The sequence below is a fragment of the Parasteatoda tepidariorum genome, chromosome 7 (genome assembly GCF_982258835.1).
Source record: "Parasteatoda tepidariorum strain Cologne lab strain chromosome 7, Ptep-v5.0, whole genome shotgun sequence".
NCBI lineage: Eukaryota > Metazoa > Arthropoda > Arachnida > Araneae > Theridiidae > Parasteatoda > Parasteatoda tepidariorum.
This window is the reverse complement of record NC_141761.1, coordinates 4,733,376-4,748,902: the sequence shown is the minus strand read 5'-3', so window position 1 is coordinate 4,748,902 and position 15,527 is coordinate 4,733,376. Positions and strand designations below refer to the sequence as shown.

The 15,527-nt window shown below is 29.6% G+C and overlaps 1 protein-coding gene across 1 annotated transcript in view; it reads right to left on the bottom strand.

Annotated features, from left to right (window-relative positions):
- LOC147806755 (uncharacterized) overlaps positions 1-3,732 on the bottom strand; it is a 52,294-nt gene extending 48,562 nt beyond the window's left edge. The window contains exon 1 of the mRNA XM_087167149.1: positions 2,382-3,732. Within this exon, the coding sequence (XP_087023275.1) occupies positions 2,382-2,488 (107 nt within the window). The 5' untranslated portion in view covers positions 2,489-3,732. The remainder of the gene's footprint in view (positions 1-2,381) is intronic.
- Between the last annotated feature and the right edge of the window lie 11,795 nt (positions 3,733-15,527).

The window sequence follows — 15,527 nt, the reverse complement described above, 5'->3', positions numbered from 1 at the left end:
AATTGCATTAAGATAAAATATAATAACAGAAAATAAAAATAAAATGTTCTTATTTTGACTCGTTGAGAGTCATGACTATTTTTAAGAAAAAATATTTACAGTTATCTCTTTATTTTCTGTTATTCTTATATTTTATCAAATGTGATTTGTTTTTATCAAATATGTTTTATTAGATAAATAAGTAAAATTAAAATTTTTATTTTATATATTTATTATCTTTTTTTACATAGAAAAATAGAAATTGCATTTGACACTTTCTACTTATTTCAGATTTTAACAATTAACTATTGTTTCTAAAAAGTTTTAAATATCCCTGCTATCAACAGATGTTTGCGCAACAAATTTTTTCTGTTATTTTTTATAATATCATGAGCATTATAAAAAAAATAAAAGGTTTTGAAAAGAAAGTATCGATCATGAAGTAATTTTTTACAGTGCTATTATCTTATATATAAAAAATAGAAATTATCTCCAAACACTTCCTGCTTATACCAAACTTTCCTAATTAACTGTTATAGCCAGGGTTGGCAGGTTTTTGACATGTGACAGTTTTTGACAGTTTAAACCATGGTTTAAAACGTCAGGTCAAAAACCTCACTGTCAAAAACCTATATTCATATGTAAAATTTAATTAATACATAAAATTTATATATTTTTTATAAAGGATAGCGTTTCTAAATATGGTCTAGGAAAAATAAATTTAAAATTTTGAAGAAACACTTATATTTTGATTCATAGTTAACATAAGACAATACAAATTTAAGTGCTTTCTGTTAAATACATAGAGTAGTTAGTGTCGATTTACAGTATATTCAGCCTATTCATTTACTATGCTGAAAATTGAGTTTATCCAAATACTTGTGAATTTCATTTCGCTGAATACTATATAGTTTTGTTGAATATCTAAATATTCAGCTGTTGAATAATTACTTCTTACTTTCAAGATATACATTATTTGTATTCTTAATACAAGTGGAGAAAAAAAAATTAAGAGATAAAAATTGTTTTAAAATGATAAGTGTAATAATTATAAATAAATATAATAAACAATATGAATTATATTTATCATTATTCATAAATATAACTACTTTTAAATTCAAATTAACATGCTGGATAATAAAGATATTCAGTATAACATTAAAAAAAAAAAATTTATAAACTTGTATCAAGTTTGTATTTATACAACATAACTTGTAAGTTCCTTATAAATATTAGTTATATGTTCCTTATATGTCAAAAATGCATAGTAATAAACTTTTGATTTTCTTAAATATCAAAAAAAAAAATTTTTTTTTCAAAATATAAATATTTAAACAATTTTTGAGCAAAATTTTTCTGCACATATATATTTATATGCATTTGAATATAAATTTCTGAGATTTTAAATCTGTTATTTTACCTTAATTTTAATTAAAAAATATTTTAAAACCTGCTGATTACCTTTAGTATAATTAAATTTCAATATAATGCATGGCAACTGCTGGTAGTTTTGAAGTTTATATATTTTCTTGGCAAACTTCAGTTTTTGACGGTTTAAACCAGTATCCCCTTGTCATGTCAAAAACCACTTTTTGACGTCAAAAACCCAACCCTGGTTATAGCTGAAACATTATTAAATATTTTTGTTACCAACAAATTTTGAAACAAAAATATAAATTTTTACAAAAAAAAGTACCTATGATTAAGTATTATTAATATAGATTCAATTTTTAACGTATTACCCACTTTTTTTAAAGATAGTGAGAGTATTAGACTATTAATGCATGTTTTTACTGTAAAATGCGGAATATTTCTTTTTATGAAAAAAATTAAGAAATTCGATTTGGTGTTTGCTCTTTATTCATAATAATTGGATTTATTTTATTTATGCTATTTCTTTAATATGTAGGAAATAACTTCTATTAAATAAAGACTTAAAAAATAGCTAAACAATTAAAATCTGTATAACTCCTTTTTCTTCAAGAGAATAAAATGAATTAATAAAGAATGTCGTTCAAGATTGACTAAATTAAATGAAAATTCAATCAACTGTCTTTCAGAAAAAATCAATTACCTTTCTAAATAATAATGATCAAGTTTGGTATGCATGTTTATAAGCTGAGATATACTATGAACTGCAATAGCAAATACTAGTTTCTATTGGCTATTTTTATTTGTAAATAGCCCTATCTAAAATATTACAATGAAATTACATATACTGCCTTAAAATAGCTATTAGAATTTGGTCCCCAAATTTTATAACAGATGATAAGGAAAAAATATCTATGATCACATGAGACAATATTCTTAGTTAATTTTAAATTTAATTATCCTTAGTTATTTACTATACAATTCTTCTAGCAGATATATAATAATAAATCGATAATTATTATTTAACTCACCTTATGGTCACTCTAAGCTTTTCTTCTGGATGAATCAGACAACTGTTCCTGGAAGTGATTGAAGGCCCAATTGCATGCAACAGTTCCTGAAATGTTTCTTTCAACATTCAATAAAATGTTTTAAATTTTGAAGCATGGTTTTTGTAACTCATTGTGCAGAGGTAATAATGGCCAAATATATGGAGCTTATCCTATAAAGGATTGGACCATTGTGGCGATATATCTATCTATAATGTCAACCTTCATCTATGAAAAGGTACACCAACATAGAATAGAGTTAACATGTCCTATATACTAGGGAATGGGAATTGTATATTTTTAGTGGTAGACACACACACACACACTACAGTACTCCCCAATCAGAATTTTATCTGTAATAGAATTCGATTAACAGATATCACTAGTTGATTCATTGCTGTTTTGTGAGAAGCCGGGAGAGCTGTATTAAGATCACAGGATTTTGAGTGCTGATCGTGAGAGCTGTATTAAAATCACAGGATTTTGAGTGCAGATCGTGAGAGCTGAATTCAGTTCACGATTGAGGTTGCTCTTGTGTTGCCATGAGCAGTCGAGTATAGAGGTCACCGTTGTGTGTGATGGAGACTAAGTAGCAACAGCGTGAGGAGGTGGATAATGTTGTATTCACTAGTAACAAGTCAACTGTTCAATGCAGACCATCCATAGAAGTAGGCAGCTTCATATCACGCCCGGGTCACCAATGTGGGGAGAGCTGTATAGACAATGTCAACCTCCATCTATGAAAAAGTACCCCAACATAGCATAGAGTTAACATGTCTTATATATTAGGGAATTGGAATTGTATACTTGTAGTGGTGGGTGCACGCATACACAAACACACACTACAGCCATACTCTTTAAAATTTTCTTTTTCTGCGAAGTAAAAGAGGTAAAACTGCTTTCTTTTCTTCCACTTGCATTTTCATAAATACGAAAAATAGATTAATAAGATGGATAAGGAGGTGAATAAAAACTTCAGACAAAAACACAACAAAAACTTTTAACTTGAAAAAACAAACTTTTCACCTTATTTTAGTTGCTATGATTTGGAAAAGAGTATATTTTGAATACTTATTAAGGGGTCTCAGGGATGTTAAGCATTACGTAAAAGCAAAATAGTTTATCATTTTTCGACAGGTCACTGTGAGTTAAGAAATAGCCTTAGAGTCCCAATTTTTTAAACACATATATAAATATGTTTATAGTTAACAAGCATATTTACATTTTTGAAAATTTCTCAAAATTAATTATTTTGTAGGGTTTTAAAAAGTTTGAAAATATCTAAATTTTTTCAAAGTTACAGACACAAAAATCGTGAAAAATGTTTGAAACAACTTGCAATAGCAAAATAAATATCCCCTCAGCAGATTAAAGTAATCTTATAAAATTATATAAAAAATAAATTTTTTTTTTTAATTTTTCAACTTTAAAACTTAATTTTTTTTTTTTTTACCAAATTATAACCAAAATGTTGTTCTATTCCCTAGATTTTACTTCACCTTAATAAAGCAATAATACCTTAATATCATACCAAATTTCATGACTCTAGCTGCAATATATCTGAAAATATTTTGTGCGCAAGTTAAAAATATTGATTTTGAGAAAATCTAGTAGAAGTTAAAAGTTTAGAAAGTTTCTTTTTTTTTTAAGAAGCTGAGAAGTTAAAAGTTTAGATATTTTATACTTTTGATACAATTTAAGCATTGAATGTCAGTATGATGAAAATACAGTTAGTTCTATTATGAAAAATAACAATTTATAATTCCATTTCATGATTTTAACGCTATGAGAAGAAAATAAATAGGTTAATACCATTCAAAAGAGAAAAAAAATTATAATGTTTTATTTTTCAAAAGTATTTGATTAATAAAAAAAATGCTGTAATGTTTAAAATATATTACAACATAGATAGGATATGTATAAGATGAACAAATATTAAAAATTTCTATATAATAACTTTTTCACAGCTCATAAAAAAAAAAACAGCGTATAACAAAATTAAACATAAAAAATTCGAATTCATTGCTTGCGTTAAAACTTAAAGTGTAAAACTGATTTTTATACATAAAATTAACTGTTGAAATTCTCCCATTGCATAAATTACACCTTCATCTTTCAAATGTTTTTCATTTTCAACCACAAGTTTCATTCTTTTGGCTCTACGAGTCTTAAAAGAAGCTGCGGAAGCCCTCTTTACGGCAACAGTTATTCACCTTTGGTCAATGTTCCTCAAATTGAAGCACAAGTCTTTATTAATTTTAATCCCAAGTTTAATAAAAATAGCACCAAAACACTGATGTCCATCATTAAATACACAAGCTGTTAGATTTGCAGCTATCTCAGCAACGTTTAATCCGCAACCAATAGTTTTCGGGCAATATTTCCAAATAACAGAATTCATACTTTCATTGGGATTTTGAGTTTTACCTCCCAAACAACATTTCAAAAGTTCTGTTTTACACAGTTCAGCAAATACAGGTTTCATTACATCTTTCACTGCTTTAGCAATCACTTGCTTGAGTTTATACTTCACTGTTTTACCTTTGATTATTGCAGCATTATACTTAAGCCAAGTATTTTCTCCCTTGGGACAAACATTGGCTTATCTGTTGAAAAGGTATGGCCCCTGCCCATATAGCCATTCTCATGGAAACCACACTGTTTTTGTTTTCACATATAGCATTACCGTAATATATAGTCAGTTTCTATATAAGAGAATATGTCAAGCATCCTATACCGCTAATAATTTTACCATCAGATATCTTTTTTTACCGGACAATGTGTTTAACTTACGTAACCAGGATCCCATTCGCTTTTTAACATGCTTCACACATTCTTCCTTTTTAATAGGGAAGCTGTCACCATATGGATTATTTTTAGACAGTGCAAGGTAAGTTTAAGAGTCACCATCCCCAATGTAGTTTGTATACTTGAGGCCATGAAGTATTTCAGAATGCTGGAAGATTTTTAACAAACCATCCACTTTCATTTTTCCAGCACTACCGAAATGTTTTTTCTTTCTTTTTTTTTGCAAAAGGGCAAGTGTTTTCGGGGCCATCTCTTACAATTTATTCCAAATTTTGCACCTTAGTATGCATCGCAAACTTTACAATACGAGGACATAACTTCTATGCCTAAAATGTTGCCCGTTTCCTTATCAATCAGAGTACAGGCCCCTATCAATGATGTGTGCCCTCTTGTTTTTCAGGTACCATCACCGCTGACAGTTGCTGTATCTTTACCGGTACATAATTTTTCTGCAGAGACAGCATTAGCCATGCTTTCCTTCGCTACTTCACAGATAGCACTACATAATTTCGAATTTATACTGTCATAAGTTTTTTGTTCCACAGGACATGGCAAGCTCATCAGTGTACAAAACATTTGTAAATCATTCAGTCCTTTCCCAATTGATCCCATAGCTAAAACTGAACGCTGATTTATTTCTGATGCATTCAGTTTAGTACCTATTTTTTGACAGCTTGAAAAAGAGTCAACAGTTTTACACTTTTGGCACTTGAACTCAAAAGTGGAAGCCTTGTAGATTTATCAACAATGTTACTGCCCATGGCAGACAGCACAACACGACAGACTCCTAATTTTATTTAAAAATAAATTTAAACCAATAAGTCTGTAGCCAATAAAATTTGAGTCTACATTTGACATATTAGACTCAAGTTCTTCTTTTCCCAAAGATAACTTTCTACTGGATGCATTAGAAATCACTTTCCTTTTCACAAAATGTTGTTTACCGGATTCTTCTTTAACATGCTTATTTCAAGAGAATCTTCTCTTTTTAGATCGTTGTCCAGATTTTCTCTTGCAAACAGAAGCATTCATTTTGAAAAATAAAAAATCAGCTTAGATTAAATGAAAATTCGAGCGCTTATAGCCACCAATCAAAACAAATAGCAGTTGAGTCGAGTTGAGAAATAACCTATTTTCACTTGGTTGTGATATACGAAATTAATAAAAAAGCACTACAACTAACAAAACACTAGAAAATGGGAAATAGAAACTGCAGACGATATCGAGGTATTATTTGGATTCAGTGAATACATACTTCAGAAAAAAATTTATAACTCCTAAAGTTTTAAGGGTATCAACAAACTTTTCATATCGAATTGATCAGAATAAATTGATTAACAATATATAATTTTTCAAAAAATTTAAAATTTTGAAGTGAAACAGTTATTTAAAATTATTGTTATTTTCTCTGTGAGTTTAATTGTGCGTGCTAGACATCATACTATCTTTTTTCTTCATCAAATTTTAGCTTTTATGAGAATAAAATTATAAATTCTTTTGTTATATCACAAAAATGTTAGTAATTATATTTTTCTTATAGACTGCCGTAAAAAAATTCGACTCCTGAGTAAAATTTTAAATAGAAAGTCAAAATTAAGTTCCACATTGATGGAAGAATTGAGAAAAGATTTAATAACTCTCTCCTTGTCCACGAAAGTTACTCTGACTTGTTAGTACCAGTCGAGATGGGAACTTAAAAGAAAATTTAAAAGAGTGTTATTCTTTTCTTTAAATGTTTTAAGGTTTAAGGACCTGCTTACATTCAATTGAATTTAAAAAAAAGAAAAAAAAACAAGTTGTACAGTGCGCAAAATAAATATATAAATAAGTAAAATAAAATAAAAATATGTAACTATTTTTTCTTTAGGAAAGAGCAAATAATACCTAAAAAACGGATAAATTTTGGATAATTTTTACTTATTTATTTATTTTATTTTATATTATATTTTTAAATTCTTTTTCAATATTTTAAACTGAATAAAGAGTTATATATACGAAAAGAAATATTTTTCTTTGTTAAAGAGCGAATAAAGGCTGAAAAAAGGACAAAAGTCGTATCAGGGGGCACGCACACATCACACCCCTTAACTCCCTATCACATTAACCTACAAATTTCAAATTCGGCCCGAAATTAGAGATTAACGTAACAGACAATTGTAACAAAGGAATTTCTTAAAGACCAATTAGTGTTCCCAAAATGGGCCAAAATAAGTTTTGTTGACTAAAACGGAGGTGGTGTTTTTAATCTAAATATTCGCAGAGTTGGCTGTGAAGCGTGGCGAAGTTGGCAGCGCTTTGGCAAGTTAGATATGTAGTCCTGGGTTCGAAACCCTGCGAGGGTCGACTTTAAATTTTTTTTAATTATTTTATATTATGTTTTTTAATATACTTATTGACATTTTAACGTCAATCAAGCATTCTATATATAGAAATAATTATTTTTCCTTTGGGAAATAAAAATAATAGCTAATAAACGGATGAATTTCAGACAATTTTTATTTATTTATTTATTTTATTAAATGTTATTTTTTTAACTCCTTTTTCAATATTTTTAAGTGAATAAAGTGTTCTATATATGAAAAGAATTATTTTTCTTTGTTAAAGAGCGAATAATTGTTGAAAAAGGAACAAAAGTAGTATCAGGGGGCATGCACACATCACACCCTGTAACTCCCTATAATATTAACCTATAAATTTCAAACTCGGTCTGAAATTAGAAGTTAATGTAACTAACAATTCCACGAAAGGAATTTTTTATAGACTAATTAGTGGGCCCACAAAGGGCCAAATTAAGTTTTGTTGACTAAACCGGAGGTGGTGTTTTTAGTCTAAATACTCGCGGGGTTGGCATGAGAAGCGTGGCGAAGTTGGTAGCGCATTGGCAAGTTAGATACGTAGTCACGGCGGCCCTGGGTTCGAAACTCTGTGAGGGTCATTGTTGAATTTTTTTTACTTATTTTATATTATGTTTTTTAACATACTTATCGACATTTTAACGTGAATCAAGTATTCTGTATATGAAAATAATTATTTTTCCTTTGGGAAATAGCGAATAATAGCAAATTAACGGATAAATTTAAGACAAGTTTTTTTTATTTATTTATTTTATTTTATGTTATTTTTCAACCACTTTTTCAATATTTTTAAGTGAATAAAGAGTTCTATATATGAAAGGAATTATTTTTCTTTGTTAAAGAGCGAATAATTGTTGAAAAAGGAACAAAAGTAGTATCAGGGGGCAAGCACACATCACACCCCGTAACTCCCTATAATATTAATCTACAAATTTCAAACTCTGTCTGAAATTAGAAGTTAATGTAACTGACAATTCCACGAAAGGAATTTTTTATAGACTAATTAGTGGGCCCACAAAGGGCCAAAATATGTTTTGTTGACAAACCGGGAGTAGGTGTATTAAGCTAAATATTCGCGGAGCAGGCATGTGAAGAGTGGCGCAGTTGGTAGCGCTGTGTGAAACGCTGATATGTAGTCCCGGAGGTCCTGGGTTCGGAACCCTGTGAGGGTCGATTTTAAATTTTTTTTATTTATTTTATATTATTTTTTTTATATACTTTTCGATATTATAACGCGAATCAAGTGTTCTCTATAAAGAAATAATTATATTTCCTTTGGGAAATAGCGAATAATAGCAAGTTAACGGATAAATTTTGGACAATTTTTATTTATTTATTTACTTTAATTTATGTTATTTTTTAAACTCCTTTTTCTATATTTTTAAGTGAATAAAGTGTTCTATATTTGAAAAGAATTATTTTTCTTTGTTAAAGAGCGAATAATTGTTGAAAAAGAAACAAAAGAAGTATCAGGAGGGCATGCACACATCACACCCCGTAACTCCCTATAATATTAACCTATAAATTTCAAACTCGGCCTGAAATTAGAGGTTAATGTAGTAAATAATTGTACGAACGGAATTTTTTATAGACTAATTAGTGGGCCTACAAAGGGCCAAAATATGTTTTGTTGACTAACCGGGAGTAGGTGTATTAAGCTAAATATTCGCGGAACTTGCATGTTAAGAGTGGCGCAGTTGGTAGCGCTTTGTACGACACTGATATGTAGTCCCGTAGGTCCTGGGTTCGGAACCCTGTGAGGGTAAATTTTAAAATTTATTTATTTATTTTATATTATTTTTTTATATACTTTTCGATATTATAACGCGAATCAAGTGTTCTCTATATAGAAATAATTATTTTTCCTTTGGGAAATAGCGAATAATAGCTAATAAACGGATAAATTTTGGACAATTTTTATTTATTTATTTATTTTAATCTATGCTATTTTTTTAACTCCTTTTTCAATATTTTTAAGTGAATAAAGTGTTCTATATATGAAAAGAATTATTTTTCTTTGTTAAAGAGCGAATAATTGCTGAAAAAGGAACAAAAGTAGTATGAGGGGGCACGCACACATCACACCCTGAAACTCCCTATAATATTAATCTATAAATTCCCAACTCGGTCTGAAATTAGAAGTTAATGTAACTAACAATTATACGAAAGGAATTTTTTATAGACTAATTAGTGGGCCCACAAAGGGCCAAAATATGTTTGGTTGACTAACCGGGAGTAGGTGTATTAAGCTAAATATTCGCGTAGCTGGCATGTGAAGAGTGGCGCAGTTGGTAGCGCTTTGTGCAACGCTGATATGTAGTACCGAAGGTCCTGGGTTCGGAACTCTGTGAGGGTCGATTTTAATTTTTTTTCTTTATTTTATATTATTTTTTTTTAAATACTTTTCGATATTATAACGCGAATCAAGTGTTCTGTATATAGAAATAATTATTTTTCTATTGGGAAATAGCGAATAATAGCTAATAAACGGATAAATTTTGGACAATTTTTATTTATTTATTTATTTTATTTTGCGTTATTTTTCTAACTCCTTTTTCAATATTTTTAAGTGAAAAAGTGTTCAATATATGAAAAGAATTATTTTTCTTTGTTAAAGAGCGAATAATTGTTGAAAAAGGAACAAAAGTAGTATCAGGGGGCAAGCACACATCACACCCCGTAACTCCCTATAATATTAACCTATAAATTTCAAACTCGGTCTGAAATTAGAAGTTAGTGTTACTAGCAATTGTACGAAAGGAATTTTTTATAGACTAATTAGTGGGCCCACAAAGGGCCAAAACATGTTTTGTTGACTAACCAGGAGTAGGTGTATTAAGCTAAATATTCGCGGAGCTTGCATGTTAAGAGTGGCGCAGTTGGTAGCGCTTTGTACAACGCTGATATGTAGTCCCGTAGGTCCTGGGTTCGGAACCCTGTGAGGGTCGATTTTAAATTTTTTTTATTTATTTTATATTATTTTTTTAATATACTTTTCGATATTATAACGCGAATCAAGTGTTCTGTATATAGAAATAATTATTTTTCCCTTGGGAAATAGCGAATAATAGCTAATAAACGGATAAATTTTGGACAATTTTTATTTATTTATTTATTTTATTTTATGTTATTTTTTAACTCCTTTTTCAATATTTTTAAGTGAATAAAGTGTTCTATATATGAAAAGAATTATTTTTCTTTGTTAAAGTGCGAATAATTGTTGAAAAAGGAACAAAAGTAGTATCAGGGGGCGCGCACACATCTCACCCTGTAACTCCCTATAATATTAACCTATAAATTTCAAACTCCGTCTGAAATTAGAAGTTAATGTTACTAGCAATTGTACGGAAGGAATTTTTTATAGACTAATTAGTGGGCCCACAAAGGGCCAAAACATGTTTTTTTGACTAACCAGGAGTAGGTGTATTAAGCTAAATATTCGCGGAACTTGCATGTTAAGAGTGGCGCAGTTGGTAGCGCTTTGTACGACACTGATATGTAGTCCCGTAGGTCCTGGGTTCGGAACCCTGTGAGGGTAAATTTTAAAATTTATTTATTTATTTTATATTATTTTTTTATATACTTTTCGATATTATAACGCGAATCAAGTGTTCTCTATATAGAAATAATTATTTTTCCTTTGGGAAATAGCGAATAATAGCTAATAAACGGATAAATTTTGGACAATTTTTATTTATTTATTTATTTTATTTCATGTTATTTTTCAACTCCTGTTTCAATATTTTTAAGTGAATAAAGTGTTCTATACATGAAGAGAATTATTTTTCTTTGTTAAAGAGCGAATAATTGCGGAAAAAGGAACAAAAGTAGTATCAGGGGGCACGCACACATCACACCCCGTAACTCCCTATAATATTAACCTATAAATTTCAAACTCGGTCTGAAATTAGAAGTTAATGTTACTAGCAATTGTACGAAAGGAATTTTTTATAGACTAATTAGTGGGCCCACAAAGGGCCAAAACATGTTTTGTTGACTAACCAGGAGTAGGTGTATTAAGCTAAATATTCGCGGAGCTTGCATGTTAAGAGTGGCGCAGTTGGTAGCGCTTTGTACGACACTGATATGTAGTCCCGTAGGTCCAGGGTTCGGAACCCTGTGAGGGTCGATTTTAAATTTTTTTTATTTATTTTATATTATTTTTTTTAATATACTTTTCGATATTATAACGCGAATCAAGTGTTCTGTATATAGAAATAAATATTTTTCCCTTGAGAAATAGCGAATAATAGCAAATAAACGGATAAATTTTGGACAATTTTTATTTATTTATTTATTTTATTTTATGTTATTTTTTAACTCCTTTTTCAATATTTTTAGGTGAATAAAGTGTTCTATATATGAAAAGAATTATTTTTCTTTGTTAAAGAGCGAATAATTGTTGAAAAAGGAACAAAAGTAGTATCAGGGGGCATGTACACATCACACCCTGTAACTCCCTATAATATTAACCTATAAATTTCAAACTCGGTCTGAAATTAGAAGTTAATGTAACTAACAATTCCACGAAAGGAATTTTTTATAGACTAATTAGTGGGCCCACAAAGGGCCAAATTAATTTTTTTGACTAAACCGGAGGTGGTGTTTTTAGTCTAAATACTCGCGGGGTTGGCATGAGAAGCGTGGCGAAGTTGGTAGCGCATTGGCAAGTTAGATACGTAGTCACGGCGGCCCTGGGTTCGAAACTCTGTGAGGGTCATTGTTGAATTTTTTTTATTTATTTTATATTATTTTTTTAATATACTTTTCGATATTATAACGCGAATCAAGTGTTCTGTATATAGAAATAATTATTTTTCCCTTGGGAAATAGCGAATAATAGCTAATAAACGGATAAATTTTGGACAATTTTTATTTATTTATTTATTTTATTTTATGTTATTTTTTAACTCCTTTTTCAATATTTTTAAGTGAATAAAGTGTTCTATATATGAAAAGAATTATTTTTCTTTGTTAAAGTGCGAATAATTGTTGAAAAAGGAACAAAAGTAGTATCAGGGGGCGCGCACACATCTCACCCTGTAACTCCCTATAATATTAACCTATAAATTTCAAACTCCGTCTGAAATTAGAAGTTAATGTTACTAGCAATTGTACGGAAGGAATTTTTTATAGACTAATTAGTGGGCCCACAAAGGGCCAAAACATGTTTTGTTGACTAACCAGGAGTAGGAGTATTAAGCTAAATATTCGCGGAACTTGCATGGTAAGAGTGGCGCAGTTGGTAGCGCTTTGTACGACACTGATATGTAGTCCCGTAGGTCCTGGGTTCGGAACCCTGTGAGGGTAAATTTTAAAATTTATTTATTTATTTTATATTATTTTTTTTAATATACTTTTCGATATTATAATGCGAATCAAGTGTTCTGTATATAGAAATAAATATTTTTCCCTTGAGAAATAGCGAATAATAGCAAATAAACGGATAAATTTTGGACAATTTTTATTTATTTATTTATTTTATTTTATGTTATTTTTTAACTCCTTTTTCAATATTTTTAGGTGAATAAAGTGTTCTATATATGAAAAGAATTATTTTTCTTTGTTAAAGAGCGAATAATTGTTGAAAAAGGAACAAAAGTAGTATCAGGGGGCACGCACACATCACACCCCGTAACTCCCTATAATATTAACCTATAAATTTCAAACTCGGTCTGAAATTAGAAGTTAATGTTACTAGCAATTGTACGAAAGGAATTTTTTATAGACTAATTAGTGGGCCCATAAAGGGCCAAAACATGTTTTGTTGACTAACCAGGAGTAGGTGTATTAAGCTAAATATTCGCGGAGCTTGCATGTTAAGAGTGGCGCAGTTGGTAGCGCTTTGTAAAACGCTGATATGTAGTCCCGTAGGTCCTGGGTTCGGAACCCTGTGAGGGTCGATTTTAAATTTTTTTTATTTATTTTATATTATTTTTTTAATATACTTTTCGATATTATAACGCGAATCAAGTGTTCTGTATATAGAAATAATTATTTTTCCCTTGGGAAATAGCGAATAATAGCTAATAAACGGATAAATTTTGGACAATTTTTATTTATTTATTTATTTTATTTTATGTTATTTTTTAACTCCTTTTTCAATATTTTTAAGTGAATAAAGTGTTCTATATATGAAAAGAATTATTTTTCTTTGTTAAAGAGCGAATAATTGTTGAAAAAGGAACAAAAGTAGTATCAGGGGGCACGCACACATCACACCCTGTAACTCCCTATAAGATTAACCTATAAATTTCAAACTCCGTCTGAAATTAGAAGTTAATGTTACTAGCAATTGTACGGAAGGAATTTTTTATAGACTAATTAGTGGGCCCACAAAGGGCCAAAACATGTTTTGTTGACTAACCAGGAGTAGGTGTATTAAGCTAAATATTCGCGGAGCTTGCATGTTAAGAGTGGCGCAGTTGGTAGCGCTTTGTACGACACTGATATGTAGTCCCGTAGGTCCTGGGTTCGGAACCCTGTGAGGGTAAATTTTAAAATTTTTTTATTTATTTTATATTATTTTTTTATATACTTTTCGATATTATAACGCGAATCAAGTGTTCTCTATATAGAAATAATTATTTTTCCTTTGGGAAATAGCGAATAATAGCTAATAAACGGATAAATTTTGGACAATTTTTATTTATTTATTTATTTTATTTCATGTTATTTTTCAACTCCTGTTTCAATATTTTTAAGTGAATAATGTGTTCTGTATATGAAGAGAATTATTTTTCTTTGTTAAAGAGCGAATAATTGCGGAAAAAGGAACAAAAGTAGTATCAGGGAGCACGCACACATCACACCCCGTAACTCCCTATAATATTAACCTATAAATTTCAAACTCGGTCTGAAATTAGAAGTTAATGTTACTAGCAATTGTACGAAAGGAATTTTTTATAGACTAATTAGTGGGCCCACAAAGGGCCAAAACATGTTTTGTTGACTAACCAGGAGTAGGTGTATTAAGCTAAATATTCGCGGAGCTTGCATGTTAAGAGTGGCGCAGTTGGTAGCGCTTTGTACGACACTGATATGTAGTCCCGTAGGTCCTGGGTTCGGAACCCTGTGAGGGTCGATTTTAAATTTTTTTTATTTATTTTATATTATTTTTTTTAATATACTTTTCGATATTATAACGCGAATCAAGTGTTCTGTATATAGAAATAATTATTTTTCCCTTGGGAAATAGCGAATAATAGCTAATAAACGGATAAATTTTGGACAATTTTTATTAATTTATTTATTTTATTTTATGTTATTTTTTAACTCCTTTTTCAATATTTTTAGGTGAATAAAGTGTTCTATATATGAAAAGAATTATTTTTCTTTGTTAAAGAGCGAATAATTGTTGAAAAAGGAACAAAAGTAGTATCAGGGGGCACGCACACATCACACCCTGTAACTCCCTATAATATTAACCTATAAATTTCAAACTCCGTCTGAAATTAGAAGTTAATGTTACTAGCAATTGTACGGAAGGAATTTTTTATAGACTAATTAGTGGGCCCACAAAGGGCCAAAACATGTTTTGTTGACTAACCAGGAGTAGGTGTATTAAGCTAAATATTCGCGGAGCTTGCATGTTAAGAGTGGCGCAGTTGGTAGCGCTTTGTACGACACTGATATGTAGTCCCGTAGGTCCTGGGTTCGGAACCCTGTGAGGGTAAATTTTAAAATTTTTTTATTTATTTTATATTATTTTTTTATATACTTTTCGATATTATAACGCGAATCAAGTGTTCTCTATATAGAAATAATTATTTTTCCTTTGGGAAATAGCGAATAATAGCTAATAAACGGATAAATTTTGGACAATTTTTATTTATTTATTTATTTTATTTCATGTTATTTTTCAACTCCTGTTTCAATATTTTTAAGTGAATAAAGTGTTCTATATATGAAGAGAATTATTTTTCTTTGTTAAAGAGCGAATAATTGCGGAAAAAGGAACAAAAGT